Source organism: Dunckerocampus dactyliophorus, chromosome 5, assembly GCF_027744805.1.
Source record: "Dunckerocampus dactyliophorus isolate RoL2022-P2 chromosome 5, RoL_Ddac_1.1, whole genome shotgun sequence".
NCBI lineage: Eukaryota > Metazoa > Chordata > Actinopteri > Syngnathiformes > Syngnathidae > Dunckerocampus > Dunckerocampus dactyliophorus.
Window position 1 is genome coordinate 449,122 of NC_072823.1, and position 19,691 is coordinate 468,812.

The 19,691-nt window shown below is 44.0% G+C and overlaps 1 protein-coding gene across 5 annotated transcripts in view; it reads left to right on the forward strand.

Annotated features, from left to right (window-relative positions):
* The window catches only part of cald1b (caldesmon 1b), a 26,255-nt gene extending 7,111 nt beyond the window's left edge, over positions 1–19,144 (forward strand). For 2 of the 5 annotated variants that reach the window (XM_054775380.1, XM_054775381.1), the window contains exons 2-16: positions 4,105–4,203; positions 6,510–6,635; positions 6,702–6,999; positions 10,169–10,870; positions 10,958–10,993; positions 11,592–11,647; positions 11,769–12,018; positions 12,081–12,206; positions 13,460–13,503; positions 13,587–13,659; positions 14,526–14,642; positions 14,712–14,840; positions 15,890–15,946; positions 16,126–16,163; positions 18,598–19,144. In XM_054775380.1, coding sequence (XP_054631355.1) covers positions 4,130–4,203; positions 6,510–6,635; positions 6,702–6,999; positions 10,169–10,870; positions 10,958–10,993; positions 11,592–11,647; positions 11,769–12,018; positions 12,081–12,206; positions 13,460–13,503; positions 13,587–13,659; positions 14,526–14,642; positions 14,712–14,840; positions 15,890–15,946; positions 16,126–16,161 — 2,124 coding nt within the window. In that variant the 5' untranslated portion in view covers positions 4,105–4,129 and the 3' untranslated portion in view covers positions 16,162–16,163; positions 18,598–19,144. The remainder of the gene's footprint in view (positions 1–4,104; positions 4,204–6,509; positions 6,636–6,701; positions 7,000–10,168; positions 10,871–10,957; positions 10,994–11,591; positions 11,648–11,768; positions 12,019–12,080; positions 12,207–13,459; positions 13,504–13,586; positions 13,660–14,525; positions 14,643–14,711; positions 14,841–15,889; positions 15,947–16,125; positions 16,164–18,597) is intronic. The other 3 variants (XM_054775382.1, XM_054775383.1, XM_054775384.1) reach the window with 3 other exon arrangements.
* Positions 19,145–19,691: the final 547 nt, after the last annotated feature.

Below are 19,691 nucleotides of genomic sequence, written 5' to 3' on the forward strand. Positions count from 1 at the left end.
AGCATCGCCAACACAAGCGGCAGAGGATCACGGCCGTGACAAGTCTGGGAACTCTCAGCCTGAAGGTCGCTCACTTGATGCCTTGTATCATCCCCCTCAGCAAAAACAGCCTTCTGTCACTTTAACTTTCTATGATATTGTTGTGTGCCGGCGTGGGAACACTACTGATTCACGAGGAAGTGATATCATATACCGTATCGACCCGAAGACGAGACAAATCTTCGTGATAAGACCGGGATAGCTTTGGAGACAAAATGGAAGAGAAAATACATCTTTTTTTCTTCTTAATCATGTTTTCAATAGCAGTGAAATAGTTGGGAGATTGCAATAAGGCTGCAGCGTGTGTGTGTGAGTGACAGGAAGAAAAGCTCTGCAGAGAAGGCATTTGACGCCACCTGCTGGTTTGCATTTATAAATGTCTCCAACCCCCCCCCCCCCCCCCCCAAGTATAAGACCCCATCTTTTTTCGGTTTCCACCTTGGGGGAAATGAGATGAAGTGGGCATCCTCATTCAAGTCCCTCCAAGTCACTGGTGTGAGTGGCAGGAAGAAAAGCTCTGACTCGCTCAGGGGAGGGGTCGCACCTGTTGGTTTGCATGTGTAACTACAACTACACTAGACCCCAAACATCAGACCACCCGTCTTTTTCACTTTCTCTTTTCTAGGAGAAATGTGCTGGTCTATTTTGGGGTCTACAGTAGATCTCTCCATCCCAAATATAAGACCACTCATCTTCTATGACCACTTTTTTCTGGTGAATCTTCTATCCGGGTGTGTGTCGAGGGAAGGAATGAGTTAGTTTGTACAAAATGCGCTCGTGTTGCACGACTCGGGTCCCATTCTGGCCTGACTCTCCTGTCATCACACATGCAGGAGATCACATCATCAAATAACTCCCAGGGCTTATTTTCATTTCACTCTTTGTTTTGCTTTCATATTCCTTCATCCTCTCGGCGAGGCGGAATTTGTTGCGTTCTCTGAGGACGCACACATGGCGGATGACTCGTTATTGATCAAGTAGAAAGGTAAGAAGCAGCAGGTGATAGAAAAAGCTGCAGTATATTCGCTGTAGTGATGGGAAGTGACTCCAATTCGTACAAGTCACTCACTGAAGTGAATCGTGTTCGCCAACACACAGGAGTCAGGAGTCAGTGCAACTCGAGTCTTTGTCTAGTCAGTCAGTCAAACTTGAATGCATGTCGATCACCTGTGAGTCAATGAAACTTGAGTCTTTGTCGAGTACCCGTGAAGTTGATGGAACTTGCATGTTTGTTGAGCACCCGTGAGTCTTCATTGGGCACCATGAGTCGGTGAGACCCGAATCTTTGTCTAGCACCTGTGAGTCACTGAAACTTTGGTCATTTTTGAGCACCTATGAGTCATGTAAATCGAGTCTTGGTTGAGGACCCGTGAGTCAGTGCAACTCAAGTCTTCATCAGGCACTATGAGTCAGTGAAACCCAAATCTTTGTCAAGCACCTGCGAGTCACTGAACCTAAAGTCTTTGTTGCGCACCCGTGAGTCAGTGAAACCCAAATCTTTGTCAAACACCTGAAAGTCTGTGAAACTCGAGTCATCATCGAGCACCCTTGAGTCATTAAAACTTGAGTCTTTGTCGAGCACCTGTGAGTCAGCGAAACCCAAATCTTTGTCGAGAACCCGAGAATCCCCAAAACCGAGTCATCGTTGAGCACCCGTGAGTCAGTCAATCTCAAATCTTCATTAAGTACTTGTGAGTCAACCTCGTGCAACTCCTCGTCCCCCTGAGTCAATGAAAGTCCAGTCGTCATCAAGCACCAACGATTCAGTGAAAAGCGAAGTACCCATGAGTCAGTGACAGTCTAGTCTTTGATGGAGCTCGGGCAGGAAGGGGACATGAGAGTGGATTTGATTCAGTAAAATGTCACGAACGACTCATTGATGACTGGCACGTGTCTCATCACACGCTGCATTTGGACATGCGTGAAAGAACCTTCCATGTACTGTGACACTTGGGAAATGGAGGAGGAGGAGGAGGAGGAGGAGGAGGGAGAAGGATCAGCTTTGCCTTTTGTGGTATTTGAAGTGGTTAAAAGCAGCAGCAGGAATTGTTTGTGCGGCGCAAGGATGCAGACAGAAAGCAGACTGCCTGATGACTGATGAAGAGAAGGCGGGCTGCTGCTACGCTACTTGCCTTTTCTCATAGTCACGGCTTTTACTCTGTCTGGACCACACGCGTTCTTCTGTCAACTCGTCTTCATATTCCAACTGCCATTCACAGTCGGACACAAAGCTGCTCTCACCAACATTGAGAAGGATGTTGTGGAGCCATTTTGGGCTCATTTCACATCATCTTTTTCATACATATTCATTTCCAGCCATCTGGTCATTTTCTGTGGGTAAGCTGGAGCCTATCCCAGCTGACTTCACGCTCACACCTGTGGACAATTTACATTGCACAGCAGGGGTGTCCAAAGTACCGCCCGGGGGCTGTTTGCTTCTCTCAAATTAAAAAACAACACAAAACAAAAACAGCAAAAATTGTCCAAATATTAAGAGAAAAAAGCTGTCATCTAATGAGAAAAAGGCATAACTTTATTAGCATAAAGTAGTAGTAAAAAATCATTTTAGTGGAATAAAATCTTATTTTAAAGAAAAACATATTATGGAAATAAAGTCAAAACATTATGAGAATAAAGTGGTGATACTATGGGAATAAAGTCATGATATTATGGGAATAAAGTAATGATATTATGGGAATAAAGTTATAATATTATGGGAATAAAGTCATGATATGGGAATAAAGTCATGATATTATGTGAATAAAGTCATGATATTATGGGAATAAAGTCATGATATGGGAATAAAGTCATGATATTATGGGAATAAAGTCATAATATGATGGGAATAAAGTCATGATATTATGGGAATAAAGTCATAATATGATGGGAATAAAGTCATGATATTATGGGAATAAAGTCATAATATTATGGGAATAAAGTCATGATATGGGAATAAAGTCATGATATTATGTGAATAAAGTCATGATATTATGGGAATAAAGTCATGATATGGGAATAAAGTCATGATATTATGGGAATAAAGTCATAATATGATGGGAATAAAGTCATGATATTATGGGAATAAAGTCAAAATATGATGGGAATAAAGTCATGATATTATGGGAATAAAGTCATAATATTATGGGAATAAAGTCATGATATGGGAATAAAGTCATGATATTATGTGAATAAAGTCATGATATTATGGGAATAAAGTCATGATATGGGAATAAAGTCATGATATTATGTGAATAAAGTCATAATATGATGGGAATAAAGTCATGATATTATGGGAATAAAGTCATGATATTATGTGAATAAAGTCATAATATGATGGGAATAAAGTCATGATATTATGGGAATAAAGTAATGATATGGGAATAAAGTCATGATATTATGTGAATAAAGTCATAATATGATGGGAATAAAGTCATGATATTATGGGAATAAAGTCATGATATGGGAATAAAGTCATGATAATATGGGAATAAAGTCATGATATTATGGGAATAAAGTCATAATATTATGGGAATAAAGTCATGATATGGGAATAAAGTCATAATATTATGTGAATAAAGTCATGATATTATGGGAATAAAGTCATGATATGGGAATAAAGTCATGATATTATGTGAATAAAGTCATAATATGATGGGAATAAAGTCATGATATTATGGGAATAAAGTCATGATATTATGTGAATAAAGTCATAATATGATGGGAATAAAGTCATGATATTATGGGAATAAAGTCATGATATGGGAATAAAGTCATGATAATATGGGAATAAAGTCATGATATTATGGGAATAAAGTCATAATATGATGGGAATAAAGTCATGATATTATGGGAATAAAGTCATAATATTATGGGAATACTGTAAAGTCATGATATTATGGGAATAAAGTCAGTGAACAGAACACGCCTGTTATGGAATGCCAAAGTACCCGGAACACCCCCCAAATGAGGTGTTGCACACTATGCTGACCTGTCACCCCACATGCAGTATTTTTGTGTGATTTCCAACTAAAGTCGACTTTTGACAGCTGTTATTTTGTCTCCCAGAGCGAAAACAAATCTTTTGGGCGTCATGGATGACGACTTTGACCGCCGCATGGAACTGAGGAGACAGAGGAGGGAGCAGATGCGCCTTGACGCTGAGAAGTGAGTCGTGCTCCGCACCGCAAACGCTGGCGTAGAACGCACGTGTCCAAAGCTCTTCCTCCAGCGAGGGCCACAGAGGTTGATGTTTCGTAAAGCAGCACACGTACAGTAGATATGCTAACAAGTTCTCTGAAATGACATATTATTCATGGCAACTTCACTCTTGCATCTTTTTTCACGTTTGCTGTTGGTTTTCTTTCATTTTTAACTGTCTTTTCAAATATTCTTCTTAAATAATCTTTGTGAACTTTCTTCTCATAATATTCAGACTTGATTGTCGTAACATTCTAACTTTTTCCCCAGCCCAGTTTTCCAAACATTACAACTTTATTTTGTTTCCATGTTTGAACTTTTACATTTCAACTTCATGCTACTGAAATGACATAGTTTTCCTCATCATGTTACAAGTTCATTCTGGTTAGAATGCAACTTTTTTCTCTTAATATTTTCATTTCATTGGATGGCTGGCATGGCTGCCATGGCTGGCACTTTAAAGGGAAAGTGCTCTTTTTTTGGAATGTTGCCCATCATCCATAATCCCTATGTGAGACATGAACACACGTCTTTCCTGTGCTGTCTAAAGATATAAAAACAGGTAAAAAGAGGCAGCTAATGAATACAAGTGTCACTAGTAGTAGTAGTAGTAGTACTTTATTTATCCCACAGCGGGGAAATTCACTTGTTACAGCAGCAAGCAAGATACACAAGTAAAGAATACATAGTGACTACAACATGGTTCAGGTGGTTCAGGTGTTGTAGAGCCTGACAGCGGTCGGTATGAAGGACCTGCGGAACCTCTCCTTCTTACACCGTGGGTGTAACAGTCTGCTGCTGAAGGAGCTGCTAAGGGAACCCACAGTGTCATGTAGCGGGTGAGAGGTGTTGTCCATGATGGATGTCAGCTTAGCCAACATCCTTCTCTCCCCCACTTCCTCCACGGAGTCCAGAGGACCGTCCAGGACAGAGCTCGCTCTCCTGATCAGCCTATTGATCCTGCTCCTGTCCCTGTCCGTGCTGCCCCCTCTCCAGCAGCCCACAGCATAGAAGATGGCTGAGGCCACCACAGAGTCATAAAAGGTCCGTAAAAGAGTCCTGCACACACCAAAGGACCTCAGTCTCCTCAGCAGGTGGAGGCGACTCTGGCCCTTCTTGTAGAGGGCGTGGGTGTTGACGGACCAGTCCAGTTTGTTGTTAAGATGAACACCCAGGAATTTGTAGCTGTCTACCAACTCTATGTCCGCTCCCTGGATGTTCACCGGTGTAAAGTGAGATGTTTTCCTCTGGAAGTTAATGATCATCTCCTTTGTCTTGCTGGTGTTGAGTTGCAGCTGGTTAAGCTCACTCCAGCTGACAAAGTCCCTGATGACCGTCCTGTATTCCAGATCATTCCCCTCTGAAACACAACCAACAATGGCTGTGTCATCGGAGAACTTCTGGATGTGACACTGTGTGGAGTTGTGTGTGAAGTCCGAGGTGTAGAGGGTGAAGAGGAAAGGGGAGAGCACCGTACCCTGAGGGGCACCTGTGCTGCAGAGTACCATGTCAGACACACAGTGACGGAGCCTCACATACTGTGGTCTGTTGGTGAGGTAGTCTATAACCCATGCAGTCAGGTGTTGGTCTACTCCCACACTCTCCATCTTCACTCTGAGTAGTGCCGGCTGGATGGTGTTGAAGGCACTGGAGAAGTCAAAAAACATGACCCTCACAGCGCTCCCGCTGTCCTCCAGGTGTAGCAGTGATCTGTGCAGCAGGTAGATCACTACCCCAGTAAGGTAGTTCTTGGGCATTAATGTTGTTAATAAAAATAATGATAACAATGTGCTTTATGTGCAGCTCACATGATGCAAGCCTTGTTGGGTTGTCTTCCATTACATGCATTGTTATCTGCCTCTTTTTACCTCTTTTTATATCTTTCGAACACATGTTCACGCCTCACGTCAGGATTGCGGATGACGGGCAACACTGCAAAAAAGTGTAAACAGGAGCTACACCACCGACCCTCCCAGCTCGTTGCAGTGTGCTGAGGAAAACATCGTTTTGGGGGAGGGGCTTGGAGAAAGCGCTGCTGTCACCTGGGCAAAGCAAGTCAAGCTCGTTCGAGCGGATCAGTCTTTTAGGATAAAAGTCTTGTTAGGACTATATCATCATTAGACCACAACTTTTTTGTCTTTATATTTTGACTTTAATCTTACTGCTGATTTTGCTGTTTTCTTGTCACATGACATTTAATGCCACACGTTGGGCTCCCCTGGTGTGGAGGATAACAAAGTAAAACCAAACTTGAAGTGTGTGTAACTTCTCAGGATGGGCTACACAAATGACGATGATGAAGAGGCGGCTCGGGAGCAAAGGAGACGTGCGAGGGAGGAGAGGAAGAAGATAAGGGAACTGGAAGAGTCCGGAAGCGGCGATGTGATCACCGTTAACAAGTAGGAAAGGTGAAATCTGAACGTGGAAAGCTTTCGCCCTATCTGACAAACAAGCCGTCCTTCCAGCGTGACGGAGAGCGAGACCTCCAGCATCAGCATCAGCATCAGCATCGCAGCCGCCGCCGACGACCAAGCCCTGCTGGAGCGCTTGGCCAAGAGGGAGGAGCGCCGGCAGAAGAGGATGCAGGAGGCCATTGAAAGACAGAAAGAGTTGGACTCCAGTTTAGGCACCACCAACGGCATCGACGGCTCGCTGGAAAGCCGCTCCTCCGTCGGCGGAGGCGGGCAGGGACACACAAAAGAGGGAAAGGAGGAGAACCCTGTCCAAGAGGACGTGGTGCAGACCAACTCTTGGAGGAAGGAGGTGAGAGTCGGCATGTGACTCCATCAGCCAAATCATCATCATAATTCAATAGAATTACGAACGCACCGTATCTTTTTCTCAAACTGATACGATAACTTTCTGCTTCTCAAACCCATATGATACCAATACCTTTTTTATAGCTGCTTTTTCAAATGTAGACGTAAGTGTAGTTAGTGCACACGTGGAGGTAAGAAGGACTGGAACAACTCATGAAATATGATGACATCACTACTACCAGAGAACCAGAGTATAGAGGGGGAGGAGCCACCTGCCGTGGCCCAGCAAGGTGCACTGGATTCGGGCACATGCTACGCGGTGGGGGTGTGACGCCATGGAGCTCTCAGGCAAACCTTTTGCACTTTTCAAACGCAGCGGCGCTGGTGTTTCGGGTGGCTGATAACGTCGCCAGGCAGAAGAAAAAAGGAGCACTTGATTTGCTCACCTGCACAGTACGGGTAATATCTCCTCATTGCTGCATTTTTTAATGATTATTTATACTAATTTCCTCATATAATTATCACGCACCCCTAAATATAATGTAGGGATGTCCCAATCTGATCTTCAGGATCGGGTTGGCTGCCAATACGCTGTATTTTCAAGATCAGATAATATCGTCTTCTGCCACGCGATCGGGCCAATCCGGTTTCCGTATCACATTGGTAGATCTGGGCCACTCCAACACGGGAGGTGCGGTAATGCGCCTCAAAGCTGCTTGCCACTTGACTCCCGCAAGAAGAAGAAAAGGCAACACCACCATGCATGTCCACGGTGTACCGTGGTGAAGTTAGTTCCCCTAAAGCGGTGCCCAGACTGCTGTGTCACGGTGCGGGGAGCTCACACGGGAAGTGCTGCCGTACAGTGGTGGAGCTATGTGGCGGCCCTCTCTCCGGACACATTTCAGATATCAACTTATTGCCACCCCTATGTGAGTAATGGTATCACCTTGGCCACCCTAATCAAACATTTCTGGCTCCGCCCCTGCTGCTGTAACTGCTGGTTGTTTATACAAGGGACCACAGGAAACCTGTCTTAGTGGCCACCTAAATAGAATGCCCACCTGCCTATAGCAGCCACTGAAAAATCCCCTGCAGCAAATGTACATGTTATAGACCCTGTGTATAGCAGTCACCTGTCCAACGCAGCCAGCAGCCACCCATTTTGTCTCCCTTGGTCAATATCTGACTGCATATAGCGGCCAAATTACCGACTCAAGTAGAAGCTTCATGCACGAAAAAGTTTGGTTTTCAATCAATGAAGCTGTCGTGTGTAGACTTTAATTACTGAGTCCTAGCTCAGTCACAATCATGCTATTTCCTGGTCAAACATGTAGCTTTAAGAGCATTTGCACCAAAACATTACCGCAAAGTAGGCTGGGAACAAGCCCCACTACATAGCTGTCCAGCCAATGCCTGTAAGAAATGACACCGTTTATTTCCTGGTGTGCCCTGGTCAATACTGTAATGCCGCTTGTTGTGGGGAAGGAGAGACTCACGTCGCCGATGCACTTTAATGGCTTTATTAACAGCGGAGAACACTGCAGGACTTTACATCCACGCCAACATAAACACACTTCCCAACTCTCTCCAAACTCACAGCTAGCACTGAGCCTAGCTCTCCTGCTCGGGACGCCCACCGTCACTTCCCGTCACTTCCTGATGAACTAAAGCTGTAATGACACTCTGCCGTATAAAAAGTAAAATATTAAAAACAAGCGTAAGACATTACTAGCACAGCTTTGTTCTGTGGGTGGTGGATATATTCTATCAGTTATTATTAAGCCTCTAGCTTCCTTTTAGTAAGTAAAAACCTTGGCTATGATTGCACTACATTGTCATGTAGACCTACAAAGTACACTTGGAAGAACAAGAGGTGAATGAATGTATTGCAACTGATGTGAAACTGATGAGGGGTAGGATTAAATAAGCTTTGATCTTCCTACTCCTTTTTGGACATGCAAAATTGTGAATTGTACTATGTGATGTGCTACTGTTTGACTCATGCATGTTCAGGATTAAAACCATGAACCATGATAATAACAAGCCTAGTAGTGCTGTACAACTTTTATCCGCAGTCCGCAGTGCCCTCTACTGGTTAACATTATTATTATTATTATTTTTCCCTTTTTTTTTCCTTTTTTTCCCCTCTACTGGTCAACATTCAAACTGGACGCCGACCTGTCTATAGCAGCCACTTTTGCAGACTCCCTCTAGTGGCCGCTATAGACAAGTTTGACTGTACTATTGTGTTGAAGAGAGTGTATTTAAAAAAGTCATATATTTTATAGCCCTGATTTCTAACCATGTCATATGATCAGTCCTACCATCAAAGTATTTTGCACGCCCATTTTTTCCAATTTGGTCTTCTATTGGATCTTTTATTGGATCTTCTTGGATGTGTTTATTGATGAATCGTGGACAGGCTCTATTTCTATATTTGGTTTCTCATTTGCTGCTCAGCATGTTGGCCACACAGTCAGGAGATGCGGAAGGTCTGGGTTCCAGTCTCCGTTGGGCATCTCTGTTCTCCCCGTGTGTGTGTGGGGGGGTTTTCTGGGTACTCCGGTTTCCTCCCACATTCCAAAAACATGCATGTTAGCTTCACTGGCGTGTGAGTGTTTGTCTATATGTGCTGCCATTGGCTGGACACCCGTCCAGGGTGTACCCCGCCTGTCACCCATAAGTCAGCTGGGGTAGGCTCCAGCATGCCCTAAGCGGCACAGAAGATGGATGGATTTTTCTACTTTGATGAGAAAGTATGCAAGGGAAACTAATCTCCCTTTGGCCATTTATGAACAATTACAGTAAATAACACAACACAACCGATGTTGTAATAGCGCTGGGAAGCAAAGTGCTGAGTCAGCATTCATCGATAGCGCTGATGGCTTGATTATAAGCAACAGTACAACATGTTTAACACCAGCGACTTTCACACAGACTGCTGGTTTTTAAAGCGCAAGCAGAGTTAGCAACCACATCAGGGGGTTGCCTACAGCCACAGCTGTTAAAGAAAAGGTTTTTTTTTCCCTGACACTGCTTTGATTAGAGACCCCGGCAGTTATTTCCTTTAGGAGATATAGGATATAGGATACTGTTTGCATTTGTTGCTCACTTCCACAAGCGAGGTTTGACTTCTTCTTCTTTTTTTCCCTTCAACAAAACGCCTTTCGTAGGACGAGAGCGAGGACACTCCCACAGCATCACCCATAGATGAGGAAGAGGAGGCTGCTGCCAAGGATGAAGACGAAAGGAAACGGAAAGAAGAAGAAGAAGAAGAGCGGCGGCAGAAAAAGATGGAAGAAAAGCAGAGGATGGAGGAGGATGAGGAGAGACACAGACGACAAATGGAAGAAAAGCTAGAGGGGGAGGAAGAGGAGGAGGATATGAGGAAGAGAGAAGAGGAGGAACAACAAAGGCAAAGGCTGAGGAAGGATGAGGAAGAAAGGCAGGAAAGGGAAATGGAGGAGAGGAGGAGAATAAAAGAACAGAAGCGAGAGCTGGAGGAGCAACGGAAGAGAGAGGAGGAGCAAAAACTAAAGGAGATGGAGGAGAAAAAGAGGAGAGAGGAGGAGGAGCAAAAAGTAAAGAAGGAGATGGAGGAGAAGAAGAGGAGAGAGGAGGAGGAGCAAAAAGTAAAGAAGGAGATGGAGGAGAAGAAGAGGAGAGAGGAGGAGGAAAGGCGTCGGAAGGAAATCGAGAAGAAAAAGAAGGAGGAAGAGGAAGCAGAAAAGCAGAAGAAGACAGAGCTGGAGGAGAGGAAGAAGAAGGAAGAGGAGGAGAAATGGAAAAGGGAAGCTGAGGAGAAGAGGAAGAAAGAGGAGGAAGAGAAAGGCAAGAAGAAGCGAGAGACGGAGAAGAAGAAGAAGAAAGATGAGGTTTGGTATTTTGTCATCTGCGTGATCTTCCTCCGTGTGTGATGTCTTCATGCTGCGTCTTTCTTTGTGTTTACTTTCCTTCCACAGGACGACAAGCTGAAAAGATCTGCCCTTCAAAAAAAGGTCAAGATCAACTTTTAGTCATACACGACTTTCTTCAAAGCGCCGTAGCTTTAATGCTAATCAGCTGTGTTTGTGTCTCCAAGAAGCACTGAAGCACCAGCGTACTTTCACTGACATGTACCATCAGCCCTCATTTATCACACTTGATTGCTTCCACACCCAAACGTCACACATCATGTGGGACTTCTTATTTACAAATGGAATATTTTGGCATAGAGCATAGAAAACCCGTTTATCACCTTCTAAATACACTTTGTAACACGATTAGAGACCCCTAGACATGAAATAACACCCCTATAGTCACCTTTACACTCCATTACCCAACATAGTAGACATAATAAGAGAGACTAAGACATAATAAGACTTGTACTTGTGTGTGTTGCTGGAAATGTGTTCCCTAGGGGATCCCATGTCTGTAGGCTCCAGGCTTTATTTTAAGAAGTGTAGCAAAGCCTGTCCAGAGGTTGAAAAGCGAGCGTTTGAGCGCCTTTTCTCGTAAAAGTGGAGCAAACAAGCGAGGGAGATGGTAGCTGGTGCTGATAACCACATGTTGGTGACTTTTGTATGGTAGTCACATGGTTTTGTCTTGTTTTGGCAGAATGAAGCAGGCGAGGTTAACAGAGGTCTCATAAAGAAAGCAGACAAGCTACCAAGGTGATCAAGAAGAAACATGACTTGGACTTTTCATGTTGTTGTCATTTTGTTGCGTTATTCTTTATTTGCACGTACGCTTATGCGCGTTGGTCAGTCATGTGCAGTACCATCTTTTGGCCAGCAGGGACGGCGCTCCCTTCGCTGGGTCGGACGAGTCGGAGCACCTGGAAGCCGAGCGCAAGCTGCAGGAGCTCAAGCGGCGGCGAAATGACGCCGAGAGCGAAGAGATGGAGAAGATGAAGCAGAAGCAGCAGGACGCTGAGGCCGAGCTGGAAGAGCTGAAGAGGAAGCGGGAGGAAAGGAGGAAGGTCCTGCAGGAGGAGGAGCGGCAGAGGAAGAAAGAGCTGGAGGACAAGAAAGCTCAAGAACAGGTGAGGAGGAACACGAGGCTGAATTGGACCTGTGATCCTCTAAACGGGTTCTGTTTCCACAGGAAGAGAGGAAGAGGATGAGGGAGGAGATTGAGAAGAGGAGGGCCGAGGCTGCCGAGAAGAAGAAGCAGCTGGAGCAAGAAGCCGTCAAGCCCTCCTTCACCATCAGCCCCAAAGGGTCTTCTAAGGTCATTGCTTAGGAGCTTTGGAATGGAGACGATGCACTGAAGGTGCACTACCTGCTGCAGCCTGCAGAGGCGCTGTTGGTTGAGTCTCGGCTGAAGAAGGAGGAACGTTCCCTCAGCTGTGGGAAGCTGAGAGACATCCATGCAAACCTGAGTCGTCCTTCTGCTTGTGACTACACCGGCATAGAAACAGGAGTTCAGAACAATCACAAAACTCTTGGATCTGCCGTTTTGATGCTGATCCAAATGGAAAAAAATCAATTTTTCCAGATGTTTACCCCAAACGTCTCCCGATTTGAAATTAATTTCATTCACCGCAAGCAAATTGGGTGCCACCTGTTAGGTCAGGGGTGTCCAAAACGCATCACGAGGGCCGTTTGCACATTCTTAAAATGAACAAAACATTTGACAAGAATACTGTCAATATATTAACAGAAAAAAGTTGTAATTTGACATAAATAACATTGTAATAATATGAGGAAATCATTTTCGGAGCATGACGTGGAAATATTAGGGACATTTTTGGTTCCTGGAGAAAAGTCAAAAGACAAACCAAACAACGATTAAAGGAAAGATTAGGTTGCAGAAAAAGTGACGTTACAAGAATAAAGTCCAAATATTCTGGGAATAAATCATAATTACGAGACGATTATTTACAAGGGGTATAGTGAAATGGTTGGAACATTAAAAAAACCCCAGCAAAAATGGAAAAAAACTTTTAATTTTACGAGAATAAAGTCTAAATATTAAGAGGAAAAAACGTCACCGAACAAGAAAAAGTGGTCATTTTATGGGGGAAAATAACGTATCGCACCCTCATGGAGAATCCTCTGAAAAGCTGACGTCACTCAGCTTCTTCCGATGGCGACCACGCCGAAACAGAACAAAACATTTCACCGAAAACCTTTTCAAGCCGAGAGAGGGTGAAGTCCTGTGTGACGAATAAATTGAGCTCTTGATCATGTCGCTGCCTGAACCAACAGAAATAATCAACTTGTCAATGACGTTGCCGTGGTTACGCAGGACGTAATAGGTCTCTTCTCCCCACGGAGACGTACTGTATGTAGCATGTGGGGGGGTTCTTAGCACACTTTGTCCTGCGTCAGCTGAGCTATGGGTCCAAGCATGAGCAGCAGGGGTGCCGCGTGCAGGCCCATAAGAAGTATCAGCACAATGATACGTGTCCGGGTCAGACCGATTAAGCGGTGGATTCTTGACTCTTTGATGGGCTGACGCTGTTTTTTTTCTTTGTGCAGATTGGGGAGAAGGCGGAATTCCTCAGCAAATGGGCTCAGAAAAGGCGAGTCGCCTGGGAGAGAAATGGGAAATAATCAGCATGTTGGGTTCATCATCTGTCATCCTGTGTTTGTGCTTGTGTTCCAGCGTGAGAGCGTCACACTCCCCGCCCGTCTCCAAAATGGGCAGCAGACTCGAGCAATACGCATCCGCCATCCAGGTGCCCCCACAACGCAAAGCATTTTCTTCTCAAACTGATGACTTTGTTGTGGTAACGTGAAACATTTTCAAACATGACAACCTGAAGTGTTGTTTTCTTTCTTATAAGATTACCACTGAAAAAAACATCCTTCTTCTTCAATATGGCAACTCAAAGCCACAAAGACATGGTGTTTTCCTCAAGTTATTTTCTTATTCTCAAAAGACCAAATCATTCTTGTAATTATTATCATGATTCCATTTTCCAAAAGTTACAACCTTATTTTGTTGTTTTTGTTCCTCATAACTTTCATATTTCAGCTCTATGCTACCATAATGATTTTTCCTCATCATATTACAAGTTTATTCTCATATAATTGCAACTTTTTTTCTCCTCATATGTGGACTGAAGCTGTTGTTGTTGTTTCTCAACTATTTCAACCTTTTTCTTGTCCATCAATCATGGTAACCTCATTTTCCAAAAATGACAACTGTATTTTTTTGTTCCTCATAATTTGTCAAAAATAATATATCTTTTTTCTTTAATATTTGAACTTTATGCAACGAAAATGATGTGACTTTTCCTCATAATATGACAAGTTCATTCTTGTCAAATTGTAAAAGTTTTTTTTTTCAAATAACTATTTTAACTTTTTCTTGAGCCACAAATGGCCCCCGGGCTGCACCTGAACGAGCTGATGTCGCAGGGTTCAGTCCAGGTGCTTTCCTCAAACACATTAACCCCCCCAAATACTTTATGTCCAAATGTTGATATTGTAAAATGAGAATCAACACCAGTGCCGGAAAGCTTGGTATGGGGCTGGGGGGTATCAATATTTTGGTATCGATCCCTGTATCCCGACTGTACTTTTGCTTTTCTTTCTACAGGGCAACAAGGAGGTGAAATCCCCCAAGCCTGTCACGGCCGACGTCCCCCCAGGGGGCGCACGAAGCATCAAGAACATGTGGGAGAGCGCCAACGTCTCGGACACGTGTGCCAATAAGGTGACCGATGGATGACGTATGGACCGATTCCTGACTGAAATATGAGAAATACGGTTCTTGTCCCTCCAGGATGTTCTTTCTCGTAAAGCTCGCATCAACAGTCGGACGGCAAAGGCCGCACAGGTGGAGACGCCCCCAGCCGCAGCATCAGCGCCACAACCAGCCGCACCGGTGGCAGAGGCGACAACAAAGCCTGCAGTAAGTGCCACGCTTGGCGCTCTCAGTGTCAAACATCCTCGCCAATCCACCAATCCCGTGTTAGTCTGGACACGCCGGCCTCATTTACGCCTCAGAAAATCAGAGATTTCTCACGGGCGGTCGTGTCGTCTTAAAGGGGCATGCAGCTGCCACCGCGACCACGTGCAGCAGCGCGGCGGCCGGCATGTGACACGTCTCCGCCCCCCAGTCAAATTTACCAGCGATATCTTTAGCCAACAAGAAAGTAACCCTTTGCTTTTTTTGTTTGTTTGTTTTGTGAGGCAACATTTCCCCCTGTTGGGAGGACACGGCCTCGACTTTGTCACTTCGGCAACAAGAAAGGAGAAAAACTCCCAGAAATATTCCTGCCCACCTTTGAAATGCCCCCCGTTGCTAACCCCCAGCACGGCCAGCAGGGGGCGACACAAATGCAAACGCTGTACTTTGACTCATCATCATGACAATATGCATCACCTCATTATTATTATTATTATTATTATTATTATTATTACTATCAGCATTCCATCATCACTGAATACTCTTACTCAACATGAATGTTTATCAACAGCAGCCATCTTTCTGACTACTAATACCTTATTTTATTATTAGCACTATGTGGACTGTTATTACTCATCATAATTCTTAGATAATACGAGAATTATAGTCAGTATTTATAACACTGATTATTATATAACAACAATCCATATTATAATTATTAGTTATGAATCTTACTTTGATTGAGCTGTTAATTCATACTAATAATTATATTACAATTATATATATCTATATTGCTACAATACATATTATTCATATAATAACGCTCATTATTCGTATACATAAAGCATACATGTTATAATATATTATAATTATTTAGAACGTATTTAAATTCATAAGAACGATGAATGATACTTGTTATATGGTAATAATAATTATACTATTAGAATATATGACTATAATAACAGCACTAATAATGACTATAATATAACAAATGCATATTGTAATATATATTATTATAGCATATAATAATAAGGCTCTTTTTGGACTAACAGGATGTTGGTAACAAGCGCAGCATGTGGGAAACCAAGAACAGCTCCACGTCAGCCAAGGTAACACAGACACACGCACACGCACACACCAATCCCCAGTGTGATGTTGCTGGTTCCCAACCACCCTAAAAGTACACAACACCTGCACCATCTGAGAAGTTCCCAGAGAAGATCTGCGTAGGATGAACGTATTGATGAACGCTGATTTCTCTCATTTTCATTCCTTGCTGCTTTTTCAGGCGTCGGTCGGATGGAAGAGCAAGTTTGGCAACTAAAAGTAAGCCAACAAGTTCCTTTTCAGACTCCAATCGTGTGAGGGGTGTATGACAAAGTGGGAAAGGGAAAACCCTCTTTTCATTTATGAACAAGTATGTGTATTAGTACAACACAGCAGCAACACAACCGATGTTGTGATAGCGCTAAGGATGAGGCTGCCGAGCCAGCGCTGATGACTTGACGGAAAACAATACATTTTTGGAATAAGCGATTTATCGCAAAGAAGCGTTCAAGTGAAACAGGCTGATCATCCAAGTTGACGAGCACAGCCGTTAGGAGCAAAATGTTCATTAAAATGTGGATTGAATGTGATTTAGTGTCAGGTGTTCACACTGTCATCATCTCTTGATGGCGACGGCAACAAAGCTTTCTCTCTTTGATTGCAAGGCCTCTCTCTCGCAGCGCGCCATTGCTGCTGAGGTTGGACGCAGTAAGACAGTCATTCCAAACTTCTTCACACATCCTGAGGCTCGTGGAACCAAAAAGTCAAGAGGTAGACCCAAAAAAATGAGCCGGAGGTCCCATTGGCTGTCCGTCAAGACACGGGACCATCCTCGGCCCAGATGAGGGTTGTTACCGGTGCCGAGCGCACTCAGACAACCATCAGACGCCATGTGCCAGGTTGCGCGGGGGCGTCAAACGGCAGGTGGCTATGTGGCGATGTGGCAGGGGGCATCCCTGGTCTGTGTGGTGATGACTGGCTTTTTCAACAACAACGCCGCAATAAGCTGCCTCTTTTGGACCATCCTCATCCAAACCCAATGGAGAACATTTGGGGATGGATTTACAAAAATAGACATGAGTTCCAGACGGTGAAGCCATCTTCAGCACCTGGAGCAACATCCCCACTAGCCTCCTGGAAACACTGGCATCAAGCGTGCCCAGAGCCACCTTTCAGCTCATCAACAAGAATGGCACAGCGACTCATGACTCACTCCTTTTTACACATTTGACTTCTCGCTCGCTACGCTCTTAAACCTTTCATCAGCCTGTTTCACTTGAACGCTTCTTTGTTGTTTCACTCCCTTTTCTTCTTTCTGCACGTTGAAGCTCTGCTTGGAACCTCCTTAAGATCCAACAGTGCCAAATGTACTTTCTTCACGTTTCCATCTGCTCTTCACATGTTCATCAGGGGTGTATTCCAACTTTTCCCCCAAGCGTTTCACAATATTTTCTTGAATATTTCAACTCTAAGCATCTAAAATGACATTATTTCTCCTCATCATATTGCGACTTTGTTCTCGTAAAATTGCAACTTTTTTTCTTGTTACAGCATTTTCTCCTAATATTTTCACTTTATTCTAATATCTTTACAACTTTTTCCAAGAGCTAACTTTCCAAAAATGACAACATTATTTGTTGTTTTTCATAATGTTATGACTTAAAAAACCCTTCTTTCTTCCCTGTTATGTCAACTTTATGCTATTAAAACTGATTTGGAGATCTTGGACTCCACGTTGTCAGTTTGTCTTTGTGCGCGTCTATATTTAAAACAAGCCGTCACCTTGACCTTGCTGGTCCAAAGACAAAGCGTGCGTGCACCGTGCCAGGCTATGCATAGATGCATAGTGCCGTGCAGCTGCTCGCATTTTCACATTACAGCCGACAACTCACTGGGGGCGGGAGGTGGCGTCAGGGGGTCACTCCAGCGAGAGTTGAGCTGCAATGGCAGAAGCCTGAGCGCTTCCGTTCTCTCCCGAGCCTCAAACGTAACATTTGGAGCACCGAGCGACCGCTTCGCTCACTTGAGATGTTGACTGCTGCGCTCCGGCATGAGCCAGACACCTGTCCCGGTTCAGGTGCTCGCTCCGGATCCGAAATAGAAAGGCTGAGGAATGGAGGAAAGGGCAAAGGACACACTTACACCTTTCAGTCACACAAAGATCCTCTATGACAGCAGGGATGCCGCTCACACCTCTGATACACAAGCCATGTCATTCTTCCTCTTTGCTGTGCTGCGTTATCACACACTCATACCTGAAATATCTCATTCATGCATCATTTGTCCTTCCTCGTTTCCTTGATAAAACTCCTCTAAAATGCACTTTGGACATGGAATCCCTCTTTCAAAAGACAACACGGGCCAGTTAAAAGAAAACATTTGCTTGGTTTGACTTCAATAAATGCCTCTATATGAACAAAAACAGATAAAAACAACTTCAGTAAAAGTAAACGTACTCAACAAACAGAAATAAACCGACCTCAATAAAAGTATCATCAATAAAGAAATGCCTTCAATAGATGCTTAGTAAATAAATAATGGTTTCACTGTAGTCATTAGATAAATAAAGGACTTTTACAGTAAATAAATAACTCAATAACCATAAAAGTCTAATAAACCAGTGGAAATAAAAAGGAAGTGAATAAAAGTGAAAGTAAGTCGTGGGTGGAGCATTTGACGCTGACCTGTCTCCCTCATTCTATTCGCTCTCTAGCCTCGTCTGCCGACACCGCAGCTGCACACCCCCGCCTCCTTCAAGCGTGACGCCTGCGTGGTCATGTGACCAGGACGAGCACCTTTGAAGAGCTGGAACCTGCATTGAGCGGGATTGGTTTTGCATCCAATAAAAACCCGAGTGAGAGTGCGTCTTGAATGCTGAAGCTTCATCAGAATCTTTGACAGTTTCATCTTCCTTTTTGTGCTTTATGGCCGCTTAAACCCACCGCTTGGCGAGATGTTTGGCATCAGTGAGCTAAATGAATCTGATTGTTGTTATTCTTGTCATTTTGCAACCCAAAAGAGTGAAAGCTGTCTTGTTTGTGTGAAATGTGAGGGATTTTCTACAGCAAGATGCGATGCAGCCATGATGAAACCGGTATCGTACGTACCTGACACGCCCAAGACCAAAGGGAGTGAAACGTGTGTACATGCATTGTTTAGCTGGGATCATGTTGACACTTTTAGCCTGCGTGTTCTTCTTATTATCATGAGGAGCCATGTCCACATGAACACTGCTATTAAAATCATTCTTTTTCCACGCATTTTTGGTCTTTTGTCCACATGAAAACTTTGTATGTGTACTCTGCTGATTTGTTAGCTTGTTGAGTCGTTAAAAAAACGTGAGCCCAGATGAAGAGTCGTCGTACATAACACTTTTACTATTTTCACATTTTTTGCTAGGTAACAATAGTGACAAATTTGTTTTGGTCATGACGGTCCGCTCGCACTGGAGCCCAACAGGAACCGCCAGATGGCGCTGATAATGCCTACTAGCGCCACCTACAGGACTTAAAGGTCCTACCTAAAGGTCTGCCAGAGACCTCCGTGGCGTCACACCGGCTGCTTTGCGCATGTGCCCGAACACAGTGCACCTTGCTGGGCCACAGCAGGTGGCTCCTCCCCCTCTATACTCTGGTTCTCTGGTAGTAGTGATGTCATCATATTTCATGAGTTGTTCCAGTCATTCTTACCTCCACGTGTGCACTAACTACACTTACATCTACTTTTTAAATAGCAGATAAAAAGGGATGAGTTATTGGTACCATATTGGTCTGTAGCCGCAAGAGGATACAAGCCAGTGTCTTATTG